Source organism: Podarcis filfolensis (assembly GCF_964270895.1).
Source record: "Podarcis filfolensis genome assembly, chromosome: 11".
NCBI lineage: Eukaryota > Metazoa > Chordata > Lepidosauria > Squamata > Lacertidae > Podarcis > Podarcis filfolensis.
Window position 1 is genome coordinate 42,012,833 of NC_139613.1, and position 20,744 is coordinate 42,033,576.

At 39.8% G+C, this 20,744-nt stretch overlaps 1 protein-coding gene across 5 annotated transcripts in view; it reads left to right on the plus strand.

Annotated features, from left to right (window-relative positions):
• Positions 1-20,744, plus strand: part of APC (APC regulator of WNT signaling pathway) — a 63,927-nt gene that overhangs the window by 25,547 nt on the left and 17,636 nt on the right. For all 5 annotated transcript variants that reach the window (XM_083576444.1, XM_083576445.1, XM_083576448.1 and 2 more), the window contains 7 exons: positions 2,050-2,134; positions 2,666-2,867; positions 5,029-5,137; positions 6,987-7,100; positions 7,645-7,728; positions 14,896-15,000; positions 20,069-20,167. In XM_083576444.1, coding sequence (XP_083432570.1) covers positions 2,050-2,134; positions 2,666-2,867; positions 5,029-5,137; positions 6,987-7,100; positions 7,645-7,728; positions 14,896-15,000; positions 20,069-20,167 — 798 coding nt within the window. The remainder of the gene's footprint in view (positions 1-2,049; positions 2,135-2,665; positions 2,868-5,028; positions 5,138-6,986; positions 7,101-7,644; positions 7,729-14,895; positions 15,001-20,068; positions 20,168-20,744) is intronic.

A 20,744-nucleotide genomic window follows, 5' to 3' on the forward strand; every position in this document is an offset into this window, starting at 1 on the left:
TATTGGTAGAGCTTCTATTATAAATAGAAAATCTTCCAAACATCTTATCTAGCAGTCTACCTGAATATAGGCCATTGAGCATTAAGGGCCTGAAAGCCTAATGGACTCTCTTAATCCATCATACACTGGTCTTCCGTTTGTTATGTTCTTTTGTTCTTAATACTGTTTTATTACCCATTCACTTTTAATATAGATATTGCAAATTGTACTGTTTGTGCATACAGGCACACTAATAGCCTTGTACAATTCTTAGGATTTCTAAGAGACCCAAAAATCTGTGAAGTTTTGAAAGCTTCAGTCTGCCATCTTGATTCAAAATGGCATCAAATTGTATCCAAACATAGATGGGAAAAAACGTTTTCCTTGATCTCGGGAACCAACCTTGATCTCGGGAACCAACCTTGATCTTGGGAACCATCATGCAAAAATTGGCTACCATATCTTAAGAGGTGACCAATTTGGGAGGAGCAGCCCTTGCTGAGGCACTAACTGGTGACATAATTTAATGTTTCTCCTTGCCGCAGGACTTTAATTGCTTTGAGTGGTTGTTATATGCAAGCATATGATTAAAGCTACACAACTTCTGACTCATTAATGTACCCAAAAGTAAGCTTGTAAAATTAGATCTTAGGGAGGAAATTGAACGTGGTTTTACTGAGGACTCCGAGGAGGCTTCCAATATAAAAATGGCTAAAGGAAGCAAACACTCTCAAAAAGGCACGAAAGGGACGGCTAATATGGAGGACGATCAATACCCACATATATAAAATCAGAAAAGTGTTCTTGCCTAACTGGGTAGTGGCTCTTGCCCTATTTGAGAGAAATTTGAAACCTTGTTTGTGCAAATAGCAAGCTTAACCACAACAAAAAACGAAGCTATGAATCTGGGTTTAAGTAATTAATCAGAAATACACTTGCTGCAAATGATAGCAGATGATTTGGTGTTAAGTTAGAAGAACTTGCAGACAGATATAGATAGAGGGGAAAATCAAATTTAGAGAATTTCCAGAGAACAAGGAATTGGGCTCACAAACCAGTTTATAATACATTGGCTGCATACATTGAACCTTAATATCTCTGTGTCAGCGCCCAACTTTGAGTGAGTGCTGGGAGCAGTAGCCGGGTGGGCGAGGTCCTGTGAGATACAGTTGTAAAATTTGAACACTATAGAATCAAAGACTAGGTCCTTCAGTGTAGTCAGTTGTGGACCTACATTTTGGGGGCTTTTCTGAAGCTTGAACTGTCGTGGGGGCGCCTTCGCAACCAGCAATGAGGTCTGCGTAATCATGGTTATCTTCTTCAATAGGGTGGTTCCACAACAGATCACTATACCTTTGCAACATCTGTGCTACTAACTCTCAAACCTTGGGATTGTTGAACTATATACAAAAAATAATAATTAGTTGAGAGTCGTCCAATCCAAATTGGGTCTACTAGAGCCGTTTTTTAAAAGCAATGTGGACTAATGTTGCTACTGGGGCCCCTCCGGGATTAGGAGCCCTGAAGCTTAAACTTCATTAGTTTCATAGTAGATCCATCCCTGTGTGTAATGGCGCATCTGCCTTGTGGAATATGCTGCCCTTTGAAGTTAGACAGGCTCTGACCTTAGAATATTTCACTAGATACTAAAAGCTCCCCTTTTCTACATGCTTTCCTCAATTAAAAGTTGACTCTCATGGAGTATCAGATTTCTTTTGGGAAACTGTTTTTTATCTGTATTATGTATTACATTTTTATTGTACACTGATGTATTGCTAATGTTTACTAGTCTATAATTTTTTTTCAAATAAAATAAAATTACAGTCAATTTTGGGGTGAATCTCTTCTGTTTATAATCTGCGTGAGTAGTACTGAAATTTCAAGTACTTTTTTGAACCCTTAATTGTAAAACTGTTTACTAAAAGTTTCAGCAAAAGCAACTAACCAGTTTTGGCCGAGGATGAGGGAGAAAAGTTTAGTTTAGAAAAAACATTGCTGTTGGAGTGGGAGATGTTACAGAATAGTAACTTTTTGGTATCTTACTGTGGTGTACTGCTTCTTATTTTCTAGGAGGTGCTGAAACAGCTGCAAGGAAGTATTGAAGATGAGGCAATGGCTTCATCTGGACAGATTGATTTGCTGGAACGTCTTAAAGGTAACCTTGGAAAAACACAGCCAGATTTGCCAAACAAAAGTTGTCAGTGTAAATAATAGTTTATATTGGATCAGAGATTACCATATGGGTCTTTAAGTATTTTTGGCCACATAAACTTGTTAAACATTCATACCTGAAGTGAGTGCTACCTAAAAATATGGGCTTTACAGTTATGAAGCAGGCATGCCAACGGCATTGCAATATCTCCTTTCTCTTGCAACTTTAATTTTTTAAAAATAGTTTGTTATAAGGATAAAGTTACACCTCGATTAAAATTTCATAGGGCTGCAAGGCTTCTGATGAAGTTGTTTTGGGTAGAGGGGGAATCTAACTCATAGACTACCATTTGATTATCCTGTTTGTTGATTAATAATAATCTCTGCCAATTCTGACTATAACATTTTGACAGAATTTATTAGGGCATTTGTTACCTGTTCCATCTATTAAGAGGAGAAAAGGTCATTCGAAAAATTAAGATGTAAATGGTTTTTTACATATGTTAGATATCTGGCACTTTTTATTTCCACTCAGAATTGAACTTGGACAGCAATAACTTCCCTGGAGTGAAGTTAAGGCCAAAGATATCCATGCGTTCGTACGGAAGCCGGGAAGGGTCAGTTTCTAGTCGATCAGGAGAGTGCAGCCCTGTTCCCATGGGATCGTTTCCTCGAAGAGGTTTTATGAATGGAAGCAGGGAGAGCACTGGTTATTTAGAAGAACTGGAGAAAGAGAGGTAATATTTTTTATCATACTATGTGTCTTATGAAAAATACTTCAATTTTAAAAGTCCCCCTCTCTTCTTTGGGTAGGGGACAAGCAAAATATTTCAAGTCCTGTGTCTTGCCTGGTATTCTGATAATTCTGAAGAAATCATGATTCCATTTCTACAAGTCTGGGAATGCATGTTGAAACAAAATATTCACTAGTGCTTTGCAGAACATCTGGTTCAATTGTCCACCAGCATGAGCACAATCTGCTGCTCTGCTCATAGATCTCTGTATTGAACAAAAGCTACCTATGCCAACCTGTGTGCTTGATGGGAAAGCACATCAACTCCACGTTTCTCTCCTTAATCGGTATTCATGGAGAGGTGACTTATGCAGGCACTCGCCTCTTCCTTCCAATAATCTGTTTAGCTGGAAATCTAGACTCAGAGTTGCTCTCCATAGACCATAGGGTATTAATACATACAGTTCATTAACTTATACGAGAGCATTTCAGAATATGCATATGTTTTAGTTGTTAATGACGTGTTTCATTCTTAATTGCAATTATCAAGGGCTTGGATCCAGGGGTGAGCATGCATGAGCAGAAGGTGTGTGAGGAGGGGTCCCTTGACTGAAATCTCTCTCATAGTCGCACATTCTCACACATTATCATATAGCATTATGGATGGTCCTCTGTTCCTCAAGGGTGGCTTTTCAGATATGCAGGGGTCAGCAGAGAGAGGACAAGGGGAACCAGACATTGTGCAACCATGAAAGTACCTTCTGCTTACGCACAGGAATCTTTGGATGCAAGCTAGGAATTACTGCATATTCTGTATTCTGTATTTATACTTTGTTGGCCAAGGGTTATAGGAGTACACAAAATATCAGTGTCTGTGTGGCTTTACAGTATAATGTAGTGTGTAAGAAAAGAACAAACATCATTCCAAGAGACAACCTATATAATAACCATAAAGTTTGTAACATTTTATATTCTGCCCCTGCACCAAAGATTTTGAGCACAGATGGAGTATTTCCATTTTATTCGCACAACCCAATGAAAGAGGTTAGGGTAATAATAGCTTGCTAGGGTCAGCCAGTCGCTGTGAGGATTTTAATCTAGGTTCATTTCATGCAAAGCTATCTCATATGCCACATTGATTCTAAATTATAAACTTGATTTTGTCTTTCTTGAACAGTTGAAGCATAGATATTTGGCAACTGAAGTTATTCATTGCTGTTGATCTTGTTACATTAATAGCTATTTCTATGATGATTTATAATTAGATACTACAATATATAATACAAGGTACAACTCAAGGCCCTTGCCCAGCTGCCTCCTCTGACAGAGGCTCTGAGAGTGGCATCAAGGGGCAAAGGCCTCCTCGGTTGTGGCCCCCTGTCAATTGAATGCTCATCTGAATTATGCTTGCCTGACTCCAGAATTGATTTATTTTTTGTGCCAGGTTAAGCCGTTCCTCTTCTTCAAGGCATTTCATGGAATGTGTTCCAACTGTGTCAAGGCTTTATGCTAGTGTTATTCTGAGTTTCTTTTTTGTTTGTGTTCAGAAAAAAAAGTAGGAAATGCCTTCTGGATAGATATTTGCACAAGTGTAAAGGAAGTCAGAGGTCATGGAATCATAATGGAAAGCAATTTGTGTTGTTTTTTCCCTTATTTTTTTTCTTCCACAAATTTGAGTAAGGTCTTTTTTTTTTCAATTGCAGTCCTTTAAAAAAAATGTCTTCATAGAAATGATTTTATGTATGCTTCATATAGCTTTCCCTCTAATAAAGGCTGCAAATTGAACACTGAGAATTATGAAAGCACATTTATAAAGTCAATTAACTTTATTTGGTTATTCCATTTAAAATGTGTACTTTAGTTGAACTGGCTCAGCAGGAGGCAGTTTGACTCAGAAGATTTGTGTCAAACCCAGAGCATTTCATTTCTTGTTAGATACAATACAGCAGAGATGATTTATGACTAAAAGCTATGGCACCCCCGGCTATCGTATGTCCTACATAAAATGACAATGTTCTCCAACCCATTTCACCATTGTACGCACAGAAGTTGCATTTCTTTCAACTTGATGTTGAAGAGACAGTTTTTCTACACCTGTTACCTTTTCAGCAATTGGACAACTTCTGGCAGAATTTAATGACTAACATTTGCTTCTTCATTTATAGGTCTCTCTTGCTAGCTGAGCTTGAAAAGGAGGAAAAAGAAAAAGACTGGTATTATGCTCAGCTTCAGAATCTGACGAAGAGGATAGATAGTCTTCCTCTTACTGAAAACGTAAGTGGTAATTGTAGCGACATATTCAGCCCAATACAATCAATATAAATTCAATTCCCAACACTGCACAAGTGGAAGCAGCTCACAAAATGAATCCTTACCACAGTCTCCCCTGCAGCTCTCAAGAAATCTTTTGCAGAGGTGGGGTGGGGTTCCACCAGACATTGTGGGCTGTGACATATGGGGCTGCAGTGAAAAGACAGAATTGCCCCAATTCAAATGGAAACATTTTTGCACTCCACAGGTGCAAAATTGTTCTTCCTACTTTTAGGCAATTCACCCCTCCAGCTGCAGTAACACACCCATGATTTTTGATTGACTGTCTTGGAGATGCTTTTCAGAGAGCACAAGAGGCTGTAAAGTGGGGCGGGGAAAACACCACTTTTGTGAGCTCCATTTTTTTTTCTTAGTTGATTTTTCTTAAAGTTTTCACAATACAATAAAATAATGTCTAGAACAAATAGAATTGAAAAGACAAGAAAGAGAAATGGGGGGAAAGGAGGAAGAAAAGAACACAGAGATAAGAAACACCAAAGATAAAGGTAGGGGAAAAGGTCTATTTAAGGCACTCAGTCTATCTTCTCCGCTTTGTTAAACCATATTTCTTTATTATTCATAATAATAATTAGCTTTACATCCATTACTTCCCATCACCATTCCTCTGTATTGGATAATAGTAATTTCTTCCATCCATGTCCATATTAGAATTTCTCCACTGTGGTCACATATTGGAGCATTTTGCTTGTGCAACATTGGTGTTTTAACAATTAACTCCTGTGCAAAAGGCCACACATACTTACAGAGAATGGGGTAAAAGTGAGAACTTATACAACCATACCAATACCAGCTTCCATTTGCTTTTAGACTAATATCAGCATAGAAGGGGGAAATATCAAGCTATCTGGTCCCTCTTCCCCCTTGTCTTCCACGTAGGAGTCTAGTCTAGAACTTTTTTCCAGCCTTATGCAGTGTATCATTAGCTTATTTGGCAGTCTTCATGTTAGCATTAATAAAATTGCTTCTCAGAATGATGTACAATGGAACTTGATGCCAAACTGCAAAAATAATTAGTGTGCATTATAGACTTGGTTATGCTTTGTTGGGAGATTAGCCAGTTGTGTGTGGATGAGCAGTCACCACTATAGGGGTTCAGAGTTACATGTTTTCTCTAAATCTGTATGCTTCATCTATATCCTAGAATTGTGACTTGGTACTTGGTTTATTGGGATCTGCCTTTTAAAAAGTTGCTAGCCTTCATGGCAGGAGCTAAAATGTGAAAATGTGAAAGACTGAATTTGGGTGCAAGGTCTCAAGGCATCCTTGTTTTTCATTTAAATTTGTAGCTCAATATATCTCAAGTATTCAGTATTAAAACAATCAAAGGATGGGGCTCTATGGACTGTATAGCTTCTTATACTTACCACATCCCACAACCTAAAGACAGGTGAGGCTAAAAAGAAACTGTGTGAATGGGAAGAGGATTCCTTACCTGACTAGTATTCTTCAGTATCTGTCCTTCCAACATCCCAAGAAGTTTCATAAAGGAAAGTAGAGGAATAATGGGACCTTCAAGCTTGCAGATATTGGGATGGTATCTTACTACGTTAGGGAAGGGAGTTAAGAAGTCAGCAAAATGCATGCAAATATTTTAATTGCCTTTTACATCTTTATAGATTTTCTTTTTTGAATGGCCTCATTCTGCCAATGTTGCAGTCTTTGTCATATCGGGCAAGAGACATTAATGATGAGGTGGTGTTCTAAATTATAGACATAGGATCTTCATTTTTAAATTAATTGTTATTATATGAATGGTTTATCAGCAACATAACTGAATGTATTTTGGTTCTAGTTCTCCTTGCAGACAGATATGACTAGAAGACAATTGGAGTATGAAGCAAGGCAGATCAGGGCTGCTATGGAAGAACAGCTAGGCACTTGCCAAGACATGGAGAAGAGAGCACAGGTAATTATATAACAAGGTTTTACAAAATTTGAAAGGGTGTCTGTGCCAACAGTAAACTTAGTTAGCTTTCATAAAACTATAGTGCATAAATTTCTGACTGTCTCACCAAATAATATTTCTCTGCCTGTAGCAGGGGTAAGGAACCTATGTTCACTCATGGGGCAGGGTGCATGCCGGGGGCGGGGCAGAAGCAAAAGCAGAGGGGGTGCACTTTCTCCTCCATCCTTGCACATGCATCCATACATTTTCACTGTCTTGCAATGCACACACTTTATTCTCTCTTCCCTCCTTAGCCCTGCTTCCCCATGCAGGCTTTTGAAACACTCCCATTTGGTACTAGTGGGGGCTTTTATGAAACCTAATTGCTTCATAAAGGTGGGGGATCAGCCTTCATGGGAAGGGGAGAATTAACCCTTTTCTGTCTAGCATAGATCCTTTACAAACAGGCACCTTTTGATAGTAACGCGGCTTTTTAAAAGTTTGATTGCTGTGGATGGGTAGGCAACAAGGTTATAAACCTGTATCTGAACTTCATTTTTCCAAGGTGAGAGTTGCTAGAATTCAACAAATTGAAAAGGATATTCTACGTATAAGACAACTCTTGCAGTCCCAAGCTGCTGAAGCAGAGGTTAGTATTTATTTCCTGCCCTTTATTTATGTACTGTACATGCATGTTTGAAACAAATAAGTAGACCTGACTGAACAAGGAGCACCTTCTGTATAAATACCATATTTTTCGCCCTATAGGACGCACTTTTTCACCTCCAAAAATGAAGGGGAAATCTGTGTGCATCCTATGGGGCGTATGCAGGCTTTTGCTGAAGCGTGGAGAGCGAGAGGGGTCGGTGCGCACCGACCCCTCTCGCTCTCCAGGCTTCAGGAAGCTATCAGCAAGCCTAGGGAGCCCGCGGGAGTTCCCGCAGGGCTCCCTAGGCTGCGGATAGCAGCCTGCTGCTCGGAGCGCGGGGCGTGCTGAAGCAGAGCGCCCCACGCTTCGGGCAGACATCCGCAGCCTAGGGAGCCCTGCGGGAGTTTCCGCAAGGCTCCCTTAGGCTGCGGATAGCAGCCTGCTGCCCGGAGCGCAGGGTGTGCTGAAGCAGAGCGCCCCGCGCTTCAGGCAGATATCCGTGGCTGGGGGGGGGGGGTAAAAAATTTTTCCTTTATTTCCCTCCCCAAAAACTAGGTGCGTCCTATGGGCCGGTGCGTCCCATAGGGCGAAAAATACGGTAACTAATAACTCTTTGTGGTTACTCACCTGTGGCTGAGCAATTTTGTGTTGCTTTAGTCAAGACAGCAGTTTCCTTGTTTAAAGAACTCGTATCCTGCTTTTCATCTTCGAGCGTGACGTATTCAAGGTAGCTCATATGATCCATCACTAAAACAGATCAATAAGAGATACATTACAGTTTACTCTTGCTTTAAAGCTACATGGCATCAGTCATAAGAGAGAAACTCAAAGTAGCCGCTGCTCAGCAATCCTAGACTGGCCATGAGATCAAATAAATTGTGCTGTTGGTGTTTTTATCTTCATTTTTTAATGAACCCTTTCGGCCTCTGAGAGCGAAAATGCTCAGAGTTCAGGTATAGATGTGTACAGAATTTTTAATCTCTATCACCTATGGTCTTTTTAATTATTGTGAGAGTTTGGAACCCTTTGCTAGCTATTGTATTCCATGTCTGAAGTTTTATAGCTTTTGTAGTGAGGTCCTGCCAAAATATGTACAGGAAGTTGCATTCAGTTGCAGGGCAGGTAGAGACACAAGTGCCAGTGCCCAATTGGGACTCCTAAAGTGCACTTGTTGGCACCTCTTTGGGTTAGTCTACTCCTTCCCAGGGATGCGGGTGGCGCTGTGGGTTAAACCACAGAACCTAGGACTTGCCGATCAGAAGGTCGGTGATTCGAATCCCCACAACGGGGTGAGCTCCCGTTGCTCGGTCCCTGCTCCTGCCAACCTAGCAGTTCGAAAGCACGTCAAAGTGCAAGTAGATAAATAGGTACCACTATGGCGGGAAGGTAAACGGCATTTCCATGGACTGCTCTGGTTTGCCAGAAGCAGCTTAGTCATGCTGGCCACATGACCCGGAAGCTGTACACTGGCTCCTTCGGCCAATAAAGCGAGATGAGCGCCGCAACCCCAGAGTCGGTCACGACTGGACCTAATGGTCAGGGGTCCTTTTACCTTTACTCCTTCCCAAAGTGGACCAGATGATAAGCTGATAAGCAGTGACTCCAAGCCTGCTGGATTGACTGTGCAACAGAGTTCCCAGTGAGCAGCTGTTCTCTGCAGAAAGCAGGCTTGAAATCACTGCCTGTCAGCTGATTGACAGTAAAGTCAAGCTTCACTTGGCTTGGATTTACTTTTATAGTGCAGTACAAAGGAAAAATTGGTCACTTGATATCAGGTGATTGGCAGGTGGGTAGGGCTCTGCCCATCTGTTATAATGGCCTGCTAGGAAGAAACCCAGGATCTGGCTGGCAGGTTGTATCCAGTTCCCAACTCCTTGTCTACGTTACCTGGTAATTGTTCTGCGAGGTTTCCGACAGACACATTTCCCACCCTATCTGGCAATATCAGGGAGCCAATATGAGTTTGGTTTTGGTTTTTGCGTGAAAGCATATGCTCTACCACTGAAATACTGCCCGTCCCAGTCTCTAAGCTATGATAGAAGATCTGGAGTACTACATGTGTTCATTTCTCTTTCCTTCTTATCTCATGTCCAGATTTCCTCCTTTCACTCCCATTCACCACTTCCCCTTACATTTCAGGCTCCAGTACTTTTCCTTTTAGACATCTGTCCAATACTGGACTGATTTCGCAGACTTGGCTGTTTTAAATTGACTGTTCCCTTAGCTTTTATTTTAGTGATGCTATACCCATGATTGATTATTGTTTTTGGTGGTTTTGATCTTCTTTGTTGTAGATTTCTATTAGATCTGTACAGGTTTTTTGGTATGGCAGCATTGTAGGATGTTTTCTTCAGCTGCTTTGAATATAAGTGCTTTAAATAAATTATGGCACTAACCATGATTAATTTCAAATAAGAGTTTGCAAACTTTTAGCAGAAGATTGAAACTAATTATGTTGGCTTCATGCCTGTCAGACATACTGCATCCTGGTTAGCTGTAAAAAGTGAGAGGGGTGAGATGCTGGGTTCAGTAAAACAGCACTTTATAAAGATAGTTACATTTTGCTGAAAATGAAACTTATAGATGACTAAATAATGGAATTCAGTGATTTGAATATTTGTTAAGATAGTTGCTAGACAGCCAATTTGGCTTGGAAAACACTAAGAGAATTAAGATTCCCTGTGTTACTTGTATTAGATCTCCCTGACCACACATCCCAAGATACAGCAACATGATTTGTGTGATTAACTGGGCTGGAAAATTATTTCTTGTTTCTTGCTACCAGCCTTAATTTTTAGGTGTCGACTGTGCATGGGTATGTATGAATACCTTTTCTGTGTCTTTAGTAGCAGATTCTTAGTCTGCTGTGACTCCCCTCCTCCCTTTTTTAAGCTGGTAAGATGGCCTTTGTAAAACTGTTTCTCAAATTCCATTATCCAAAAACTTTTAAAAGGGGTATGTGGGTCTCCCTCAACACAGAAATGCACACACACAATATATTTTCTATGTTTCACCCACTGTCCCCTCCCCCCCCCCCGTAATTAAGCTTGAAAAATGACTTTAATGCAGCTGATGGGTATTTTTATATAAAGATTATCTCTTGCTTTTTATTTATTATTTGGTTAATTAGCATATTTTGTATGTTCGATTACTCCCCCACCCCCGCCAATACAAAGTTTCCCTCCCAACTCCCTTTTGCTTTTTCGTCTTGTTTTAATCGTGTTCAGCTTAGTTCTGCTGCTTGCTATTTTCAGTAGATTCTTTCTTAACGTTTTGAAGGCATGCTTGCTTGACAGATGTCTTGGTGGGGGAGGGGGGAGCAGGAGAAAGCTGAGAAGGCTTACTCTGAAATGTAATTGATTAATTTATATAAATGTGTTTCTATCACTGTGTAATGTCATATGCAATATAAGTGTAGCTCACATTTAATAAAAACATAAGAGCATAAGAAGGGCCATTCTGGATCAGACAAAAGGCCCATCCTGTTCTGACAGCTGCCAACTAGATTCCTGTAGAAAGCCTGTAAGCAGGATGTGAGTGCAAAAGCACTCTTCCTACTCATGATTCCCAGCAACTGGCAATAATCCAGGGATGCCAACAGGATTTCCTGGACCTGTCTGCTGTATGTGGATTAGGGCCCCTACACTCCCCCTCCCTGTCTCACAATCCAGTGGCAAGAACTGCTGCATGTGTACTTATATTTACTTAGCCTAGCCTAGCCTATTTCACAGGGCTGTTGCAAATATAAAAAGTTTGGGAGGGGAGGGAAATGTACAAGTTGCTGGATAAAAAAGCAAGATGCAAATATATGTCAAACAGCACATAGTTAAACTGTGTAAAACACTCACATAGGAGGCAGTGAGGGCCACCAATTTGCCTGGCTTTCAAAGGGAATTCAAACAAATTCATGGAGGATAAGGCTATTCTCTGGCTCCACAGTTGCTTGAATACAGTTTGCTGTATTCCCAAAGGACGGGGAGGGTTTCATTGCACTTTCAGGCATTTCATAGAAAAGGGATTGGCCACTGTGAGAAGAGGATGCTGGGCTAGATGGGTCATTGTCCAGCAGGGCTTTTCTTAAATTCTTCGGTAATGTCATTCAAAGATAATTTAAAGGAAGCCAGAAAAGAATCTTCCTTGCTTTAACTGCAATGTTTCATAGGCCTGATGTTTACAAGATGGGTGGGGTCTAAATAATAAATTATTGTTATTGTTATTATTATTATTATTATTATTATTATTATTACCCAAATGGGAAAATCTTTTTTGCCAACCCTTATATATGATAACCGGCCAAAAATACTTTTAAGTATGTGGATATCTGAACTACCAACTCTCAGCCTGGCCTACGTTGCAGGGCTGTTGTGAATATAAAAAAGGGAAGGGGAAGACAGTGATCACAGCCTTGAGCTCCTGGGAAGAAAACCAAGATACATATACAGTCAACTTGCATCTTGTGCATATTTAACTTGTGCAATTTCAGATTTACATGCTCCATAGTCGGCCTGCTGAAATTGCACAAGCAATTGGGAAGCTTTTAATGTTTGATGTATTACAGTATTTTAATATTTTTTTTGGAAGCCACCCAGAGTGGCTGGGGAAGCCCAGCCAGATGGTCGGGGTATACATCATATTATTATTATTATTATTATTATTATTATTATTATTATTATTATTATTATTTCTTTCCACACTGGGTTTTCTTGGCGCAGAAAGAGCTTTTAAGTTCTCAGACTTGCTTACCGAGCTCTGGGAAGCTCTTGCACAGGCTCTGGGAGTCTCTCACAAAATCTTAGCAGTGGTGTTGCCTGCCAAGTGCTGAAGCATTAGAACTGCCTACGCATTTTGTGCTCTGACTTCCTTCAGAATTGTCCAGTTGACTTTGTTTTAAAGCACTTGTATCCCCCTGTTGGCCTTGCTGCCCCTGTAGCAGAAGGAGAACATATCCATCACTACTAGCCACAATGGCCAGCTTTATCCTTCATGAATTCATCTAACCCTCCACTAAAACCATCGAAGTTGGTAGCCATCACTACAGCATGTGGAAGTGAATTCCATAATTTAACTATGTACTGTGTGAATAAGTACTTCCTTAGTCTCTCCTAAATCTTTCAACATTTAGCTTCAGTGGAGGTCCCTGAGTTCTGACTTTTATTTTTTTTTTTATAAAATATTTATTGAAGTTTTCAAAAGAATTTAAAAAAAACAAAAAACAAAACACACACACAAAAAAAACCAAAAAAAAAAAACCAAAAGCAAACATATATCTTTCATTAACATTTTTCCTTGACTTCCCCACATCTCCTCTTCTTGTATTCCAATTCAATTTTTAGTTCAACAAGTTCCTATCCCCAAATTTTACCTTATTATATTTAAATCCTTTTGTTTAACCAATTTTGACATAATTCTCAATCTTGATACATCAAATCTTATTCTTAATATCTTTTTCTAAAGTCGACCCTAATTCCATTTCACGATTTCCCCATTTTAATCTAAAATAGCAAAGCAGATTATTTACAAAAAAGAATATATTTATACCGCCTTTGGATACCCAAAACCCCACTCCCCACTTTTCCCGGTTTCAATCCCCAACCAATGTCCATCAATCCATCTGGTATCAGCCTGGTGATCTCACATCCGAGGCCCTTAAATCTCTTTCCTTTCCTCTCTGCCGGTTTTTCTGATAGTCCTTTATGTTAAACGCCAGATCTCGGAGAAGCTCTGTCCCCATAAGGTCCATACTTCTTCCTGCCAGGCCACCATATTTAAAATTGTAATCCAAATCTTGTTTTTTACTTCTTTTAAGACCAAATGTCCCAAAAACTCCTGCTTCCACTTTGGTCAAATTTATCTTTCCCTTTAAGTCCATCTTTACAGGCCTCTGGCCTGCCAGGTCTCCATATTTATGATTGTAATCCAAATCTTGTTTTTTGCTTCTTTCTTTGATCCTCTGCTGCATTATAGCTCCTCCTTCCTTTCCCTCTAGGTTGTCATATGTAGCTCTGAGTTCTGACTTTTATCATGGATGGAGGGGGAGAAAAAGATTGAACATACAGTGGTACCTTGGGTTACATAGACTTCAGGTTAAGAACAGACCTCCAGAACGAATTAAGTTCTTAATCCGAGGTACCACTGTACTGGATTATTACTGTAGATTATTTTGTGTCCCAGTTTATTCTCTAATAGCCCCATGTTCAATTTAATTATTGCCATTAGCTTCAGCCATAGAACCGCACAGTCTAATACAGCACTGAACTTCTTGAAATGCACATGGCCATACAGTGTTTGTAGGCGGTAGAGATCTAACCTTTTTTTATAGTGGGGCCAGTGATTCCTTTAAAACTGTTCTATAGGGTTTTTTTTCATAAGGGATGTATAAATGAAGCTTCAGACAGTAAAAAACTGAATAAAGGTGTATCTCCTGTTCTGTATGCAGTTCTTTGTGCATTTGAGTCACTTTTAAAAATAAAATTTCACAACCTTTAACTTTCATTACCTTTAAGATGGTATGAAAAAAATCTGGGTTTTATTTTCTATATATTGGTTTGCCTTTTTAATAGGAAAAAGCACTGTTACGTTGCCCAATTTTATTCATTGAGTTGCAGAACGATTAGTCTGGGGACAAACCACTTGTCTAAATTTCTTTCACATTAAGATGGATGCTCTGACATGTGTCATGCTATAACTAAATTGTGGAAAGCTTCCAAATAGTACAAAACGGGCGTACTATGTGTATTTTGGGCTATCCACCCAGAAGGTGTTTCTATTTGATTGCGAAGCGTAAGTAATATTTTAACTGTTCCAGTCATAGCCTCCAGTAAGTGCATAGATCATGTGACATTGCAGAGGAGACAGTTGTTTGCTCCAATTCTGTTACATTTCTGATAGTGATGTGAGCACAGCTGGTGGAGGATGGTGTTTTGTATCTCACAGCAAATCCTTTGTCTTCTAGAGCTATAATCCTCAGAGGACATGCTTCACTTTCATCCTGCAATTTTGCTAAGGCGGTCGCTCTCGGCTGCTAATTATTGAGGCTAGAGGTTATGAAAAATAAAGCATAGTTCAGTGGTTCGTGAAGCTACAGCATTGACGTGTTCACAGTTTTAAGCTTAAAGTGGAAGCGTACTCCATTTCTGTGCGTAATGTCGCAAACTCTTACATTGACAGAGGGCACCTCCAAGCAAGCACGATGCAGGCTCGCATGAAGCTGAGAGGCAAAATGAAGGTCAAGGAGCAGCAGAAATCAGCGTGGCAACTGCTGGCAGTAGTCAGGTAAAGTCAACATTTTATTTATAAGTAATGCTTCAACATATGGTGCTTGGGGAGGTGGGATATAGTGATTCTGCTATGGCAGTATAATTGTGCACGAATGGATTCCTTCAGGTGCACTAAATCAGAGAAGGCTTTGTGCTGGAGGAGATGAGTGCTCTTTAATCTGTTACAAAGGAATGTACCATATAGATAGAATTTAAATGTTCTACACTGTAAGCAAGTACAAATCTTGGTCAGATTGCTATTATGTGTAAATTTAAGGGAAAGGAGCCTGCATGGCTATCAAATTCATGTTGATGTTGCCAGGTTTTCAAGTTAAAATGTGATTAATACAGGGAATTTTCTTTGATACTATTTTAAAATGGCTGCTAATTCTGCATTATTTTTATGGCTTCAAAGGAGAAGCTTATAACTTTGGGGTTTTTTTGTGGAAGGCAGTGTTATAAACCACTAGAATAATAAATTATCATCAGTCAAATTGTTCATTTATATTGGAAGCAGATATATTTTTCATTATTTCCTGCTGTTCCTTTGCTATGTATATAGTAATATGATTGTTGTCCAGTTGTGTTTTCATCATGTGGAACATTTTAAACATTCATTTAGACTGACATATAGTTTAAACCCGATTTGCTCTGATTTAAAACCAATTAAAAAAATATTCTTGTAAATAAGCTACAACATACCTTGTTTGGGACCTTAATGGGGATGAACTCAGGAGGTGATGAGAAAAGTGTCTTATAGCCAGAGAGCTTGATATGAATAACCCTGGTGTTTTAGAACAATTCTGACTTCCTCTCATAAAATATTGTGCTTATAGTATTAATCTTATTTCCCCACCCCCCACTAGCTTTATGGATATGAGTCATTCAATCCATCTTGCTATGAGACATCTGGGAGATTACCTCCTTTTTATGCAAGGCCAGGGGGAAAAGGCTTAATGGATTGGGCGCCAGTATTTCATTTCTGGAGCTCAGGTCAACCTACCTTGTGGCAGAGGATATTATTACTAGAAGGCAAAAAATAAATAAAAATAAATACCCTGGTCAAGCCCAGACATTTTTTTGATAGTCAAATGAATATTATACTTGATGATTTGGCCACCATAGTATTTTTCAGAAGGCGACACTTCTTTCTGCATGACTGCACCGTTCTGCATGCGCTCTGCTGCATTTAGGGAGAGCAAATGAAATTCGCTGAAATGTGGATGCTCCTAAGTTAGCTAAAGGATAGAAGTGAACTTCATTTTTACAAGAAAAATCCATTTGGCGATGTGTTCAATGGAGAGAATATTAAAATAAGAATAAAAAACTGCACCGCGTGAGATGAGAATAGAGTTGAAGACAGTAGGTTGGGAATGTAGCAGAACTAGTTGTGTTGAGGAAAAAAATAAGAGTATATTCAAGCAGGATCAGAAAGGGTTGTGGCAGAGGTAGAGTGAGTGTCCAATAAGAGATGGGGATTGGTACATTCCAAGGACTCCTGTTTGCCACTGGTTCTGTCTTCAGTAGGATTAGTTGAAAAATACAGTTCAGCATAATTTGGGTCTGTTGACAAATTCAGGGCTTTCTAACAATTTCTGGAAGAACAAATTGATTGGTCATCTTCATAATTGCCAATGTTTAAGCTCTATAGCTTATCCAAAGCAGGTTTAATTATTATAAGGAATTTAGTACTAGGTTCCATGGACAGATCATTGCAGCTGCAGTGCTTTCGCTTTGTGTACTTTCCCAGCTATTTCTGTGGCAGAGGACAGCTTAGTGTAAAGACTCTCTTCTCTTGCTCTCTCATAATCACTGCCTTATTCATCATCAGTTTTTTCCTTATTTACACAACCAGTTTTACTGTATCCTTTTCATCCTTTTTTTTTTCTGTCCTTGCTTGAATTGTTAATTTTTTAAAAAAAAATTGGTTAATATATTGCCTGTAGCAGGGTTGATCAACCTGTGACCCTCTAGATACTGAAAAAGGACAGCTCCCATAATCTTTGGACCATTGGCTAACATGACTGGCACTGATGGGAATTGGTAGTTCAACACAGTGGCGTAGCGTGGGGGGTGCAGGGGGGGCCGGCCGCACCGGGCGCAACATCTGGGGTTAGGGCAAATCCACGGGTTAGGGGGCGCAAATCCACGGGTTAGGGGGCGCAAATTACTTGCCTTGCCCCGGGTGCTGACAACCCACGCTACGCCACTGGTTCAACAACTGCTGTTAGCCACTCCTGGCCTAGAAGACCCACCTATATTTGAAGTAATGGTGAGGTATTTGTATGGGCAGGCTTTTCATGTGCCCCTTGGAGCAACTGTATGTGTAGAGCCATCCTTGGGCCACATAAATATAAACAATTCCATTAAATCTTTTAAATATATATGCATTCTGTGAGGGCCTTGGCTAGCAAGTGTCATTTACAAACCAAAATATTAGACAAGAACCTTACTATTTCAGTGAAGTCTTTGGATTTAAATTCTACCCATCACAATTTCAAAAAAATTGAGTAAATATGCTACTGCTTTGCCATTCCCCTGGAATAAGCAGTACTTATGCAGAAAACATAAAAAAAAAAAAATGATTCTGAGCAAGGAGGCTGCCAGGAAGGAGGATGAGAGGAGCAAATTGCCTTTGGACCAAGCACAGAATTAAAAAGTCCACTGATTAAAGTCTGTCCCACTTTCAGCTCTATACTGTTGGACCAAACAGCCAAGTGGCAAACTGCACTATCTGTTGCCCTATTGCCACTTCAGCTCTGAACTTTCTTTCATTCCTGGAAAATAGTCACTAATGCAGGCAGCTGCCAAGCGTTTTCTCTTGCAACCGTTGAGGCAAAAAGACCACAATAAACACAGGTTTCCTAATATTGGGCTTGGTTACCTTAGCTGGCGAAATCCATGATGCGCCCCCAATCTTTTGGGAAGCGGTGGGGGAGGTGTTAAGCCCAGATATGAGTGTACTATAATTATTTCCACTACCCTTTTATATTACTGCTGCCATCATTGTACAGGCAACTCCCCATTTGCACGGGGGTTCTAGTTCTGAAACACCATGTGCATTGGCAGGGCGCGTGTAAGCCCATTCCACCACTCCTTCTGGGGCCAAAAACTGTGTGTGTGCTGAACGCGTGCAAGCAGGGAGTTATTTGTATTCAAGTTGGATGTGGAGTGGATCTTTAGGGGCTGCATGTGCTTCCTTTCCACCATTTGTGGATTTCTTCTAATTTTGAAACAGCAGTGGGAATGTAGAGGAAGGTAAACATGGCCTGACTTGCTTATGTGTTGAGAGTAAGATCTGGATCTGGGTGGAGAACCTCTGTCCTGGGGGCCTAATCAGACCTGTCAGGTCAACCCTAACCCTGCCAGGCAGTTGCAGCCAGGCCACACCCACCAGCCCTATACCTAATGACAGGTTCAAGGCAGGTAAACGACCTTCCTCTCCTGAAAGGGGTCTTCAGCTGCTGCTGCTCAGCTAATTGGCAGGGCCTGGAAAGTCCTGTGCAAAGGGCTGCACAATGGGGTCTTGCCAAGTGATTTGCAATGGGTTCCTTAAGAGCCTGCATCTAGCTGATTGTCTGGTCTTATGGTGCACTTTAAAGGCATTTTACATTTCCCTGTGTGGTTTCACTTGGTTGTGACATCAGGTGATTGACAAGTGGGTAGTCCTAGGGTGGGCGGGCAAATAATGATCAGGTCTGAAAGCCGAAACCTTGCATAAAGAGGTTTTAGAGTGCCCTAGTAAGAGCCCCCATTATACTTATATAATTATACTTGTCTCCCCAAAAGAAGAATATTAGAGGATCCCAGTGTGATTAATAATGCTGCATCTCATAGGTGGAAGGCAAGAAACACCTTCATTCTGATAATAATGATAATAGTAATAATAATAATTTTATTATCTGGCTGGGGTGTAAATAAAAACATAAATAAAATAAAATAAAATAAAATAAAATAAAATAAAATAAAATAAAATAAAAACATAATGAAATTCTGCTTGGAAGCCAAAAGCTTCCACCCTTGCGTCCTGTCCTCCTAATAGCCAAATGTAATGTTTGGTATTCACAATGATCTTTTGGGTGCTTGTACATGGAAAGGTTAATGGGATTTCTTACCCAAGTGGCTTTTCCTGAGGTGAAATAATGATTAAATGGTAAGAGGATATTATGACCTTTGCCACATGACCTTTGCCACATGATAAGAAAACTGGGATGTAAGTTATTAATCATTTAATTGATGTGCTCAGTATTGAGTCCCCCAGATTAAATTAAGTTGATTCCTATTCGAAATTAGTAGAAATAGGATGTATATACTCTATACAAATGTAAGCTTCTCACATTTATGGAGAAATGGTCTCCCTACTACAGAAACTTTGAAAGGAGCACCTTCATTGAGTTTTGCAATAATTTAAACTTAGTTGATCATCTAAAAGCCAAATAGTAAATAAACTAAACATCCTTTAACTGGACAGCAACCCAGCAAATGCTATGATGTCACAGTCACACTTAACTGATCACCCCTAAATGAAATTTGGGTAGTCACTTCATTGCCTAAAGAGAGAGGAGAAAGAGAGAGAGAACGCAATTGGTATGACTAAGCGCATCCCTGACATTGAGAGGGGTTGTTAGTGCAAGTGGAGGAGAAAAGAGCAGTGATGCTGAAATTGTGCTTGAAAATGCCACCTGGGAGCTGAATACCGCTGTGAGAGAGAATTGTGTTGGTTGGCCCAGGGGCTATGGTTAAGGGAATGAAATATTTCTCACAAAAAAATGTTACTTTGTGAGTGCAGCACTTCCTATTCTCGTATCCTCCAGTGTAATCGGTATGGTTACATTGTTAACAATAATTTAAAAGATTCTATTTTTGTCATTGCTGGCAAAATGGCTAACCGCTTGTTGCTTTTGTGACTCAGGTCATAATGTGGCTTTCCCTCCTCTGGCACAATTAGATTTTTACAGAGTTGACATGTCAGCTTAGTTTAACCCTATCTTCTAAATCGCGTTGCCTTCTAAAATGCTGAAATTTTAAAATGATTTTGTGTTATGCTAATGCTTTCATTGCCAAATTGTTGATTAAACTCTTAGGGTTCAGCTGCTCGTATGGACCATGAGACATCAAGTGTTATGAGTTCTAGCAGCAGTTACTCTGTTCCTCGAAGACTGACAAATCACCTAGGTACTAAGGTAACCAAAGTTTGTCACAGGCTATTAATGCCACATTTTACACTTAAAATATGTTACTTTTGAGAAAGGGTAGTAATATTGATAGTCCCATTGAAGGAAAAAGGGGTTAGATAAAATAATTATAAAGTGTTGTGGTGTTGTGGAAATTTGATTTGAAACCAAGCTGAATTTGAGTTTGTTGGTGCCTCTGGTAACCTCTCTCTTACATCATAGATGTTGGCTCATATTATGGATGTATTGTTTTATTGGTACTGTTGCTGCAAGTTTACCTTTGACTTGAACAATAAACTTACATTGACTGATTGATTGATGTTCCCTTTCAAACCTGTCTGGCAACCTCCAATTAGCTGATCTTTTTCTGTCCAACTGGGCAGTCATTTTGCAGGGAAAGTCTCATGCTGCTTTTGAAATATTATTGTGGCCCTTGAGATGGTTTCAGCTGCCCAGTATATACTGACGCATTGAGTGTGTCAGATGACCTTGTCATGTACAAAATCTAACAAGTCTGTCAATCTTTAGTAATTGCTTCAGCATTATAGAATGGGAGAATCAAAGCAGCTGCCACAATGCTATTACT